The sequence below is a fragment of the Bison bison genome, unplaced genomic scaffold (assembly GCF_000754665.1).
Source record: "Bison bison bison isolate TAMUID 2011002044 unplaced genomic scaffold, Bison_UMD1.0 scf7180017864336, whole genome shotgun sequence".
In the NCBI taxonomy this organism is placed as follows: domain Eukaryota; kingdom Metazoa; phylum Chordata; class Mammalia; order Artiodactyla; family Bovidae; genus Bison; species Bison bison.
Window position 1 is genome coordinate 1,098,256 of NW_011494908.1, and position 11,915 is coordinate 1,110,170.

At 41.8% G+C, this 11,915-nt stretch overlaps 2 protein-coding genes across 6 annotated transcripts in view; one reads left to right on the forward strand and one right to left on the reverse strand.

Annotated features, from left to right (window-relative positions):
- The window catches only part of MCPH1 (microcephalin 1), a 240,396-nt gene that overhangs the window by 102,146 nt on the left and 126,335 nt on the right, over positions 1 to 11,915 (forward strand). For all 5 annotated transcript variants that reach the window (XR_826502.1, XM_010854073.1, XM_010854072.1 and 2 more), the window contains one exon: positions 2,364 to 2,441. Coding sequence is in view for 4 of the 5 variants with exons in the window: in XM_010854073.1 (XP_010852375.1) it covers positions 2,364 to 2,441 (78 nt within the window). In the remaining variant the exon portion in view is untranslated. Of the gene's footprint in view, positions 1 to 2,363; positions 2,442 to 11,915 lie in introns of those variants that run through there.
- The window catches only part of ANGPT2 (angiopoietin 2), a 58,875-nt gene continuing 51,413 nt past the window's right edge, over positions 4,454 to 11,915 (reverse strand). Inside the window, exons 8-9 of the mRNA XM_010854071.1 lie at positions 8,337 to 8,467; positions 4,454 to 5,575 (exon numbers count right to left, since the gene is read on the reverse strand). Coding sequence (XP_010852373.1) covers positions 5,415 to 5,575; positions 8,337 to 8,467 — 292 coding nt within the window. The 3' untranslated portion in view covers positions 4,454 to 5,414. The remainder of the gene's footprint in view (positions 5,576 to 8,336; positions 8,468 to 11,915) is intronic.

The following is an 11,915-nucleotide window of genomic DNA, read 5'->3' on the forward strand; positions in this document are numbered from 1 at the left end:
GTCGTCACCTTCTCCTCCTGCCCCCAATCCCTCCCAGCATCAGAGTCTTTTCCAATGAGTCAACTCTTCGCATGAGGTGGCCAAAGTACTTGAGTTTCAGCTTTAGCATCATTTCTTCCAAAGAAATCCAGGGCTGATGTCCTTCAGAATGGACTGGTTGGATCTCCTTGCAGTCTGAGGGACTCTCAGGAGGCTTCTCCAACACCACAGTTCAAAAGCATCAATTCTTCGGCACTCAGCTTTCTTCACAGTCCAACTCTCACATCCATACATGACCACAGGAAAAACCATAGCCTTGACTAGATGGACCTTTGTTGGCAAAGTAATGTCTCTGCTTTTGAATATGCTGTCTAGGTTGGTCATAACTTTCCTTCCAAGGAGTAAGCGTCTTTTAATTTCATGGCTGCAGTCACCATCTGCAGTGATTTTGGAGCCCCAAAAAATAAAGTCTGACACTGTTTCCACTGTTTCCCCATATATTTCCCATGAAGTGATGGGACCAGATGCCATGGTCTTCATTTTCTGAATGTTGAGCTTTAAGCCAACTTTTTCACTCTTCACTTTCACTTTCATCAAGAGGCTTTTTAGTTCCTCTTCACTTTCTGCCGTAAGGGTGGTGTCGTCTGTGTATCTGAAGTTACTGATATTTCTCCCGGCAATCTTGATTCCAGCTTGTGTTTCTTCCAGTCCAGCATTTCTCATGATGTACTCTGCATATAAGTTAAATAAACAGGGTGACAATATACAGCCTTGACGTACTCCTTTTCCTATTTGGAACCAGTCTGTTGTTCCATGTCCAGTTCTAACTGTTGCTTCCTGACCTGCATACAAATTTCTCAAGAGGCAGGTCAGGTGGTCTGGTATTCCCATGTCTTTCAGAATTTTCCACAGTTTATTGTGATCCACACAGTCAGAGGCTTTGACATAGTCAACAAAGCAGAAATAGATGTTTTTCTGGAACTCTCTTGCTTTTTCCATGATCCAGCGGATGTTGGCAATTTGATCTCTGGTTCCTCTGCCTTTTCTAAAACCAGCTTGAACATCAGGAAGTTCACAGTTCATGTATTGCTGAAGCCTGGCTTGTAGAATTTTGAGCATTACTTTACTAGCATGTGAGATGAGTGCAATTGTGCGGTAGTTTGAGCATTCTTTGGCATTGCCTTTCTTTGGGATTGGAATGAAAACTGACCTCTTCAAGTCCTGTTGCTACTGCTGAGTTTTCCAAATTTGCTGGCATATTGAGTGCAGCACTTTCACAGCATCATCTTTCAGGATTTGAAATAGCTCAACTGGAATTCCATCACCTCCACTAGCTTTGTTCGTAGTGATGCTTTCTAAAGCCCACTTGACTTCACATTCCAGGATGTCTGGCTCTAGGTCTGAAGTTTAGAAACTACCAAAAAGGAAGATTTAGACTTCATTCCTAATAAGTCCGCAAAAAACCCTTAAACTTTACATCACAACTCTAGAGACATAGAATGAATTCACTGACTGCAGGAAAGAAGGAAATTGCAGATAAAAAGATAAGTGTGAGTTACGTAATTCAGTTTGTTTATTTTAGCTGTACTTTAATTCACACAGTTTAATTCACACAGATATTCAGGAAGTTTCATCATAGAGATGAGTGCAGGATCTCAAATGTTGTTGAAGTAAAAGCGAAAGCATTGTTTTGATTATTCTAAAATGTTATGATGATGATGATGAAAGCTTGTTTATGATATGAGACATTTTACTCTTCTGAAGGGTGAGAAGGATTTCCCAATGTGTTATAGAAAACTTCTCCTAAAGATATTAGCAAATGATAAAAATAAAGTTATACCCCAGAAGTTTTGCTCTTTGCAATTAGGTTTATGATCTATCGTCTCCAAATATATGGAGTTTTTCAATTAATGAGATTCTGTGTTATTTGCTTAAGATGGTCTGTAACAACTGTCTAAATTGGAAACTGGAATTTAGGAAGATGTAGTGTTTCATATGTTTAGAAGTAAAATGGTGTTCAGTATTTGGCCTCACTCAGATATAATAATAACCCAGGCTTCTAGCCATCCAGAGATGTTTTTCCTTAACCAAGCATTCATTAATATTTGTAACATTTACACAACCTGAAGATTCTGATAGCCCTTCAGTGTTCAGGATGCTCCATGGAGTGTGTAGTGACTGCTGGGGTTTTTTTGTTTTGTTTTCGTTTTGCTGTATCTTTAAAGTGGTCTGCTGCTGCTGCTAAGTCTCTTCAGTCGTGTCTGACTCTGTGCGACCCCAGAGACGACAGCCCACCAGGCTCCCCCGTCCCTGGGATTGGTTTATTGTCCACTAAAAGCCTGATAGATTTATTAAAAGTGCTCTGCTTCTTCTGTCACTTACAGGTACTGTGGTCTTTGGAAATGGGTCACTGGATTTCCGAGGAACCATTTGAACTGTCTAACTACTTCCCTGCAGCTCCTGTAAGTCACACATTATTTTATGATGATAAGTGCAATTTGGTATTTTCAGGAAATTGTTATTGGCATAGATACATACTCAAGGTTTTTAAAATTAAATCAATAGCAATTATACTTATAACTAAAATGACACATCTGCAGAAGTTAACGCATTTTGTCTATTTGTGGGAATAAATGTGAGACCATTCCTCAAAAAGTCATGAGGAATATAATCCCCAAAAATTTAATTATGGAAGTCCTTAGGATTGAGAAACACAGTAATGAAAGAAGGCAAGATTTTTGAGAAAGTGCTATTCTGTCTGGCTTACTACTTCAAATATTAATGCTGTTACTGTTAACAGAACTGATGGGCATAAAAGTGGCTGCGTGCTAGCATTATGATGTGGTCTTTCTGTTTTGGTGTTTTTTCTAAAACTTAACTTCAGCTTAACTGACTTTCTGGTATTTCAAATTCTTAGTTGGAAAGTTCCAGGTTCCAGTGTTTTTAAAGATTAATAAGTAGGTAATTTCAGGTTTGTTTGGAAGTCAGATTGTGCAGAAGTTGGCTTTTGTTTTCAAATGTTAACTGGTTTGTAACAGATTATTCTTTCAAAAGATTATGCCAGAAAGATAATTGATGATCTGTAATCTGTGACCTGTCTCCAGGTTTTTCAGCTTTGAGAATGCCGTATGACTGTCACATAGTAAGAAATGGAACTTTACCTCCCTGGGGCTTATTTAGTTGTCGTTTCTGTTTCCATTTTTGAGACTGCTGTTTGATTTGGTCTTGGCTTTATAAATGTTTTCTTAAGAAGAAGAAAAATTGCTCTCAGCAAGACGTGTTGTTTGAAATACCAGGTAAGGAGTTAAAGTGTGAAGTAAAGATGCAAATTCCCCCCATTCTCTGACGTGAGAGAGTATATGTAACACTGAGTAACATAGTGATGTTTACCTTTGAAACTCACCTTATCTGCCTACATGGACAAGTGCTGTAAATGAAGTGTGTTGTTGCCAGTTCTTCCTGTATTTTCATTTCCCCACCTCGGCATCTGTCATATGGTCATTGAGATATCATGAAAACATATGGTTTCTTCTGGAGCAGGGATATTTTCTTATTATCAGATGTTTTTTAGCTCGGTACAAAGCCGTGTATACAGTCACCCTCTGTTAAATTTACAGTGCCTTCTTACACGTACTGAGAGTAGCTGTTCTGAGACGGGAGGTTACTTGCTGGTTAATGTATTTGTTGGGAAGGCACAGCATGGTGAGAAGTGTGTCCAGAGTCTGCTCAGCAACACCTGGGTGTTAGGAAACTAAGTTCAGAAAGTGGAGATGTGGGCATGACATAAATTAGATAAGAAAAAATGTAGTGGTAGAATAGCGTAAGGTGAGACAGACACAGGTAACGCTGGCTGCAGACTTGGCTCTAAGTTTCCTAACATCTGACTCAACTGTGAATCTATGAGAAATGGCTTCCAAATTATGGTGCATTACACAAATGTTATTAGTGTTAATTGTATCCTGGAACTTCAACAGAGTTAAAATTCTAGGAGTTTTCACAGTCCTGAGCTTAAATCTGTGCTCTCGAAATGTTCTGTAAATATTTCCGTATACTATTATATAAATGGCTCGATGGACGGAGTCTGGGTGAACTCTGGGAGTTGGTGATGGACAGGGAGGCCTGGCGTGCTGCGATTCATGGGGTCGCAAAGAGTCGGACACGACTGAGCAACTGATCTGATCTGATTATATAAATAGCAGATTTTGGTTTTGCACTCCAGAACACTTTTTTTTTAAGTTGACTCCTGGTTTAAGTTTAGTAGGATTTAAGTTATTGTTACTGATGCAAATTATGGTTTTCCCCTGACTAACTTGTGGGGTGAATCTAGCTTGAGAAGCATAACTTTGTAACTGTTTCAAATGGAAAGGTTTCTCAACCACAAACTGCATTGTAGCCTACTTCCCTAAAATACATCTTGGTAGAAGAGAAACAAGACTTCTGTTCTACAATAGTAAGTAAAAGATAGGAAAGCCTGTTTGTCATGAAATTAAATGTATAATTTTCTTCATTAAAAATCAAGATTTTCCTTGTCATGAAGCACAATCATTTGTTTCATAATCAAATTACAATGCTGTAAATATTATCACAGAAGTTAAATGTGGTCCTCTCACCTAATAAGTTATATTTAATTACTAAAAATACCTTCATATTTAACAGCAAGGCAGGAAAAAATAGTACAATCTTCATATATACCAAAAGAACACGTTTCTATTAATAATTTCAGAGATCCTGAAAGTTTTCACCATGGAAACTTTGAAATATATATATTTGAGCATTAACTTAAAACTAAGCTGTCAATACACACGTAAATATGCTGTTCTCAAAATGAAAATTTAAAGCTCCTAAGAGGAGGCAGAAAAATGCATTAGCTATGTTTTTCCTTCTCCAAATATTAAAACTACTAATAACCACTTCTCACAAAAATCCCTGAATATATAATGTATTTTTATGGCTTGCAGAATTTTTTCTTCCTTTTAATTATGATAGCGATGCTGAATTCAGGACATATAGATATTTACATAGTCTATAAACAGTGCTTGGAAAAATGCAGTTCCAAGGTTATCTCTACTACACAGCATAAGTGTTCTGTTTTCCAGTTATTTACTGATCAACTCGCGCGTAACATTCTTGGTTGTGACAACAGAGTCTGTAAATTGTCAGTCTCGTTTGCGAGCTTAGATTTATCTTCCCGAAGGCTTTCTGCCGGGTCACCACACTAGGCTGTGGCTTGTCTGGGGTTGTGCGTCGGTTCACTGAGTGATGCGGGTTCAAGGGGTAAGCCTCACGGGGCTCGCACTGGGAGCTCACGGCCCCTTCTGCACTGAGTGGGCAGTTCGTCCAAGCCGGATGCGGAGACAGCGTGCAGTCTTTTAGTGCTTTGGGAGCAAGTCTCTGGAAACAGGGCAAGACATTGTCCCTCAGGTGGGTGCCAGAGTTTAGAAATCTGCTGGACGGATCATCATGGTCGTGGCCTTAAGTGAGTAGCCCGAGCCCTTCCAGTAGTACCACTTAATACCGTTGAACTTATTTGTGTTCTGCCTCTGTGGGTAGTACATTCCATTCAGGTTGGAAGGACCACAGGCATCAAACCACCAGCCTGTGAAAGGGAAGCACAGAAGGAATTAGGAGCCAGGCAGCCTGACTGTCTCACCTTTGAGTGGGAAATGCCAGCTCTTCAGAGAGTCACATCCCAGGTCTGTGAAGCATGTGCCCGGGGCCACTCTTGAGTGTGGGGAGAGCCGCCTGGCAGAGGGGAGCGTGGCTCTCCATCTCTGCGCTAGTTGGACCGTGGCTCCCTAAGGCACACGTTCTTAGGAGCTCCCTTACTTCTCTGTGCTGTGGGGAAGGGCCAGTCACCCGCCGACATGGCTAGGAGAGCCAGGGGACAGCTGAAAGTGGGGAAGGGTCAGAACCTGGAGAATGGGTGGGTGGGTCTCATGGGACCAGGCTCACCATCTATCCTGTCCCAGCCACACGGTGGACCAGACTGATTCAGGCTGCCCTTCCACTACAAAGAAAGTCTTTTTGTTGAAAGCGTAACCCTAGATTTTAAGTACTCAGTGGAGCTAGATAAAAAGCAAATCTTCAAGTCCTAGAAACAAAAAGAAAATTTTCGGCTGTAGTGGTGTGTGCCCTAAAGTAAAGCGAGGGTGTCGGGGGGCATCCACACCTACCCCTGAAGGACTAGTCTGGGGTAACGCCATTCCCCAGAGGCCTTGGGTTTGTGAGGAGAGGAGTGACCTCGATCTACATGTCTTAATTCAGATAAACCTTCATATTGTGTTGGGAGGACATACACAGTATGATGCCATTTGTATAAAATTTTAAAATACAGAAAAAAATAACAACTATTCTTGATATCTCCAAACCTAGTAAAAGAAATAATGTGACCATTACCTCAGGGGCAAGAATTTGTAGGGCCTGTTTTATTTCTTTAAAAGTATTCTGGTGCATATATTCTATTCTGATATTCACGTGCTGCTCTGTGGTCACCAATTATTCCATCCAGATGCCTAAATTCTTTCCGGGGGTAACAGCTCCATTATTTGATTCAGATTAATGTTGATTTGATAAGACGTTTGTGTGTGAGGCTCATAATCCTTCCTAATATTCAGGAATATTACACACTTATGAGTCTGTCCATTCCAGAGCCTGCTGCCTGACTCAGCTATTGAATTTACTGTACATGCAAAAATCTAGCTGGCTTCTCCTTGGTCCAGACCACAGCTTGGAATCTGACCTCTACACTCTCTCTCTCGGGCTACATTTCTTCTTTCCCGTCTGCTTTCCACTTCCACTCTCGGCCCTAAATCTTAATCTGAGTAAATAAATCTGTTGTTTCCTTGGTTATTAATGCACTGATACTCTCCTGAGTAGCTCCTGACGTTCGGGTGGTCTGAAAACTGCTGTCGCCCGAGTGGACTGCTGGGCTCAGTGTGGGAATGGCAAACAGGAAGGATTCCAAGGGCTCACTCCCCCACCCCCTTCCCCTGGTTGGCTTTAAAAAGGATTATTATGGTTGATGGGGGAGACAGGCAGCTTTTACACAATCCGCATAATAGCATTCTCTGGTTGAAATAATTACTGAAGTGGGCCTGGCTAATAAGGAAGGCTTAATGTTACCACCATGTACTCATACATAAAATACATTCTCTAAGGAACCGTAAGACTGAGTTTCTTAATGGAGCCTCCGTCTCTCAGTATCACTGAAAGACTTGAAAATTACTTTATTTCACATTATTTTCTTAAATAAATCCTTTTGCCTGTAAACAGTTCTTAACTGCAGTGCTAACACATGGTAAGTTTAGATCCTTTACTTGTTGACGCAGTCCCTCATACTTGTAAGATTTATTGACCTCAGCTCTTTCCTCTGGTTTTCCTGGGTGAGTAATGAATGAATTTTTGGTGATACAATTCATGGCCTCCACAGATTCAACACTGCCAGTTTCCTGTTTGCCTCTACATTTAGTCTGCACTGTTGGCAGAATTTTCGTTGCTGATTTCAATCTTTCAGTGTTTTTAAGAACTAACTTTGACAGCATTTGCCAGACTTTTTTTCTGGTCTCGGTCACAATTAACTGGCTCTGGTTATTCCACTGTAAAAGTTTTAGGAATCAGAAGAATACGTTTCCTAACAGTTGGTCCCTATCGCTAAACTCTGACATGCTTCTGAGAACTCATCCAGCCATTTAAGTGACTGTTATATCAGATTTGTTTTTGAATGTGGTTTCTTTTTTATTTTGAGAGATCAAGCATGGGAGGTATCAATAGAAGGCAAGAACAGCCTGAAAATAAAGGCCTTAATTTAAACTGGACTATCATTCATTTTAATTTGATGCACAGAAAAGGAGGTTGTTTAGTTATTTTCTTTGCGTTATAAGTGTTTGCTATATATTAATGACATCTTTAAAAAAAACTGAAAAATTCTTGTTTGAACTATAAATTATTCATTAGAAACATTCCTATACTAATGAATCCACGTCACTGCTTTGTTGCCATTTTGAATTCTTAACCTTTCTAATAAAGCAAAATGGAATTAAACCATCTTTCTAACATCTGATATTCAGCACAAGCTCAGGAGAGCTTGCTCAGGGTCACATGGCCCCTCTCCCTGCCAGGGCCAGGTCCTGAGGAGACACAGTTGGCCTAGCGACAATTCTAGCTCCATATCACATTCGTGCGTAAAACTCAACAGTCCGAAAAAGCGAAAAACAAACCTCCCCGCATTGAGCAAGTCCATCTAGTTATGAAATTTGGACACTGTCACCGATCACAGGTTGCAGTCTGAATAGCCAACCTTTCACTCTCTGAAACCTTTCCTTGCCAACACAAATTGGAAGAGAGAAAAATCCTCCCACCTCCTGTGAGCATTTGTGAGCATTTGCAAATGCATTTGTCGTTGTCTGCATCCTTCGTGCTAAAATCATTTCCTGGCTGGCTTATGCTGCTTATTTTGCCGGCTGTCCCCGTGAGGCCTTTAAGGTGAATCCTGTGAGCATGCAAAGAAAAACAGAAAAAAAAAAAAAAAGCAAGACATAATTGGCTTGGGTGGTTGATTTATCGTAGTGGAAAGTTTTTTACAATGAAAAATTTCATTCTACAGAAGCGTGTGCTATGCCGGTTAGTGCACTAATGCATACCCAGGACAAAATGTTTTTGTGCTGGTATAAACAGGAACCAACTTATCATCAAACCCTTAGGCAAAGAGGAATGTTTTCATGAAACCTTCACCGCGTATCACTTGCACAGCATCAGCAGGGACTTCGGGGCCCTATAATTTATTTTCCTGCTGCTTTCAGATAAACAAAAGAGGGGAAAATGCGTTGTGAAGGGATCCTCTTTCCATATCATGGAAATAGTAATCAAAGTCCCGAGATGACCAGTGGGGGTGGGGAGGGCAGCAGACCAGGAAGGACCATTGCACTTGGTGTAGAAGTCTCATGAACCATGTAGAAAACAACGCCTGTAGCTGCTTGGCCTCATTTTTGAATAGTATTGTAATAAACCTGCCAGACTTTGAGAAACAATAAGCGTACTGTTCATTAAACTCCAGATGATGGCCCAGGCTTTTTGTTCAGTCGCCAAATTGTGTCCAACTCTTTGCGACCCCATGGACTGCAGCATGCCAGGCTTCCCTGTTCCTCAGCATTTCCAGAGTTTGCCCAAGTTCATGTCCATCGAGTCTGGGATGTCATCCAACCATCTCATCCTCTGTCGTCCCCTTCTCCTCCTGCCTTTAATCTTCCCCAGCATCAGGGTCTTTCTCAGTGAGTCAGCGTATTGCATCAGGTGGCCGAAGTATTGGAGCTTCAGTTTCAGCGTCAGTCCTTCCAGTGAATATTCAGGGTTGATTTCCTTTAGGATGGACTGGTTGGATCTCCTTGCAGCCCAGGGGATTCTCAAGTCTTTTTCAGCACCACAGTTCAAAAGCATCAATTCTTTTGTGCTCTGGTTTTTAGGAGATCGCAAAAATCTGGCTCCCCACCAGCAGCGTGTCTGCCCAGGAGGAGGGGAGAAGGGCCGGGAGGCTGTGTGCCCTGCTCCAGGGGAGCCCGGGCCAGGGAAGCAGGGTCTAGGGGACGCTAGAGCCTGCACCGAGCCTGTGTTGCTGTGTGGGCCTTGGGCCGGGATTGCTGAGTCTCCCATCCTGGGAACGCTCCTGTTCTCTAAGCCCCCTAGACGCCACTCATCTTGCGAACACCAGCTCATGTGTGCTGGCAACTATCTTGGAAGGAGTAGGGTTTCTTGGAATTCATTTTGGAACAGAAGGTGGAGCCGGGAGGAAAGGTTGGCCAGGGGCCTGTCTCTCAGCGCCCACACCACCCACTCCCATACGTGAGACCCAGTGCCCAGAACAGCCCCAAGGTAGGCATGCGGCACCCGCTGTCTCACAGGTAGGACGGCTGAGGTTCAGAGACAGGAACTCGCCTAGAGGGACACGCCGTACGTGGCAGAATGGGGACTGGTCGCGGCTGCCCCTCTGTTAGGGCTCCACGCTGGGGCACCCAGTGTGTGGTTATGGAGGAAGTCGTTGAGGGTGCCTGGGACCTTACCCAGTAGGTTCCATAAAGCATTACCCCTGAATAACTTCTGTGTTAGTAACTCAGATTTTTTAATTGTTTGTAATATTGTAACTCTGCAAACCTCATCACAAAGCAGGGCCTGAGTTTCTTGATTTCAGGCCCCTCTTGTGTTTCAGTCATGACCCCGGGCTCCAGCACAACCTCTGTATACCTGGTGTAACATGTTCATGTCAGTTCTGCTCATCTCTGAGGTTTTGAAGCACTTTGCTTTTTTTTTTTTTTTAAACTTTTGTATTTGGGGTATAGCCAATTAACAATGTTGTGATAGTTTCAGGGGGACAGCAAAGGCGCCCGGCCATCCATGTACATGTATCCATGCTCCCCTCCCGTCCAGGTTGCCATATAACAGAAGGACTTTAAATTTCTGTCCCGGCCCGTCCCATTAATTGCAGGCAGGACTGAAATGAATGACTGCCTTTAGATCCTTCTGTTGTGTGGCCCACTGGTTAAAGTTGGCTTTTTTTCAAAACTTTATCAAGAATAGCCACATTCTCGAAATTGCTTTAAATTGGTACCCATAGCTTTTATACCACAGTGGAATGATGAGAGAGGTAATGCCAATATTTAATAATTAAATCTTAGTGTTTGTATGGAACTACCAGAATGTTGGTGTGTGTGTGCTCAGTCACTTCAGTCATGGCCAACTTTTTGTGACCCTATGGACTGTAGTCTGCCAGGATCCTCTGGATTCCCCAGGCAAGAATACTAGAGCGGGTTGCCATTTCCCTCTCCAGGGGATTTTCCCAACCCAGGGATCGAACCCACATCTCTTAACATCTCCTGCATTGGCAGGCAGTTCTTTACCACAAACGTGACCAATTCTTAAGGTTTAATATACCAATAGTTTTTAGTTTTAGTAAAAAGAATCATATTCTATTGATGCACTTATATATTCCTATAACATGTATTTTTTTCAGTTTTCTAACATTTGAGAAAAATTCCTTTAGTAAAAAACAACTGCTACATGCAGTTGGCATTCTGAAATATCAATAGTTATTTTAAGTTTTAGTCACATCCCAGTTTTCTTATCACATTGATGTGTTTTATCAGGATAATAATTTTTTTCAATGTAGTATCTGCCCTATAATGTCAAGTAAATTAAACTGAGCTTTAAACAAATATGGGCTTCTTTACATCATGTATCTAAAAATTGATTGTGTTTCTAAAGGAAATACATCTGTTAAGAACCATCACAGTTTAAAATATTTTTATAATGTCAGCATACAAGGGTAATGACCCATTTTGTAAAATCTTCTTATGTAAATAGTCTAATCCTTAATTTTTGTGTTCTTTCTTTCTTTTTAATTTCTCTGTTGTAGAGTTCTAACTGTTGCCAGTTGAAAAAATATTTAGCTTGGAGGTAAAACAGTGACCAGCCACTCATGTCTAAAACTTCATTGAGTTTTTGATCTCTTTAGAGTCCCCTTGGGGCTGCACTGCAGCCCAGACACCTATCTCTTCACTCATCTGAGCCCCGGTCCACTCTGGGCAGCCCGGCTCTGTGTGTGATGAGAGCCAATGACTGACTTCTTAGAAGTCATGTCAAAGCTTGTCAGACACTATGTCTTCAGACGTGCTCCTGAATTTTGGCCCACCGTTTAGTGGGGCACGAGACGGTATGCACTTCTCAGGTAGCTATCAGCAGGCCGGCTTTCAGCCCATTTTTTTTTTTTTTTGACTGTCCATTGCGGCCTCCCCGAAAAGCCAGCTCAAGGACTTTAAAAATCACAGGGTTTTTTTTCCCCCCAAACTACTAAGGTCTTGGAATTTTCATTGAGCAGAGGGTCTGAATTGGGCATCAGTGAAATCCAGCCAGGACTGCAGGCCAGCTGACCTCTGTCTGCTGTGACACTG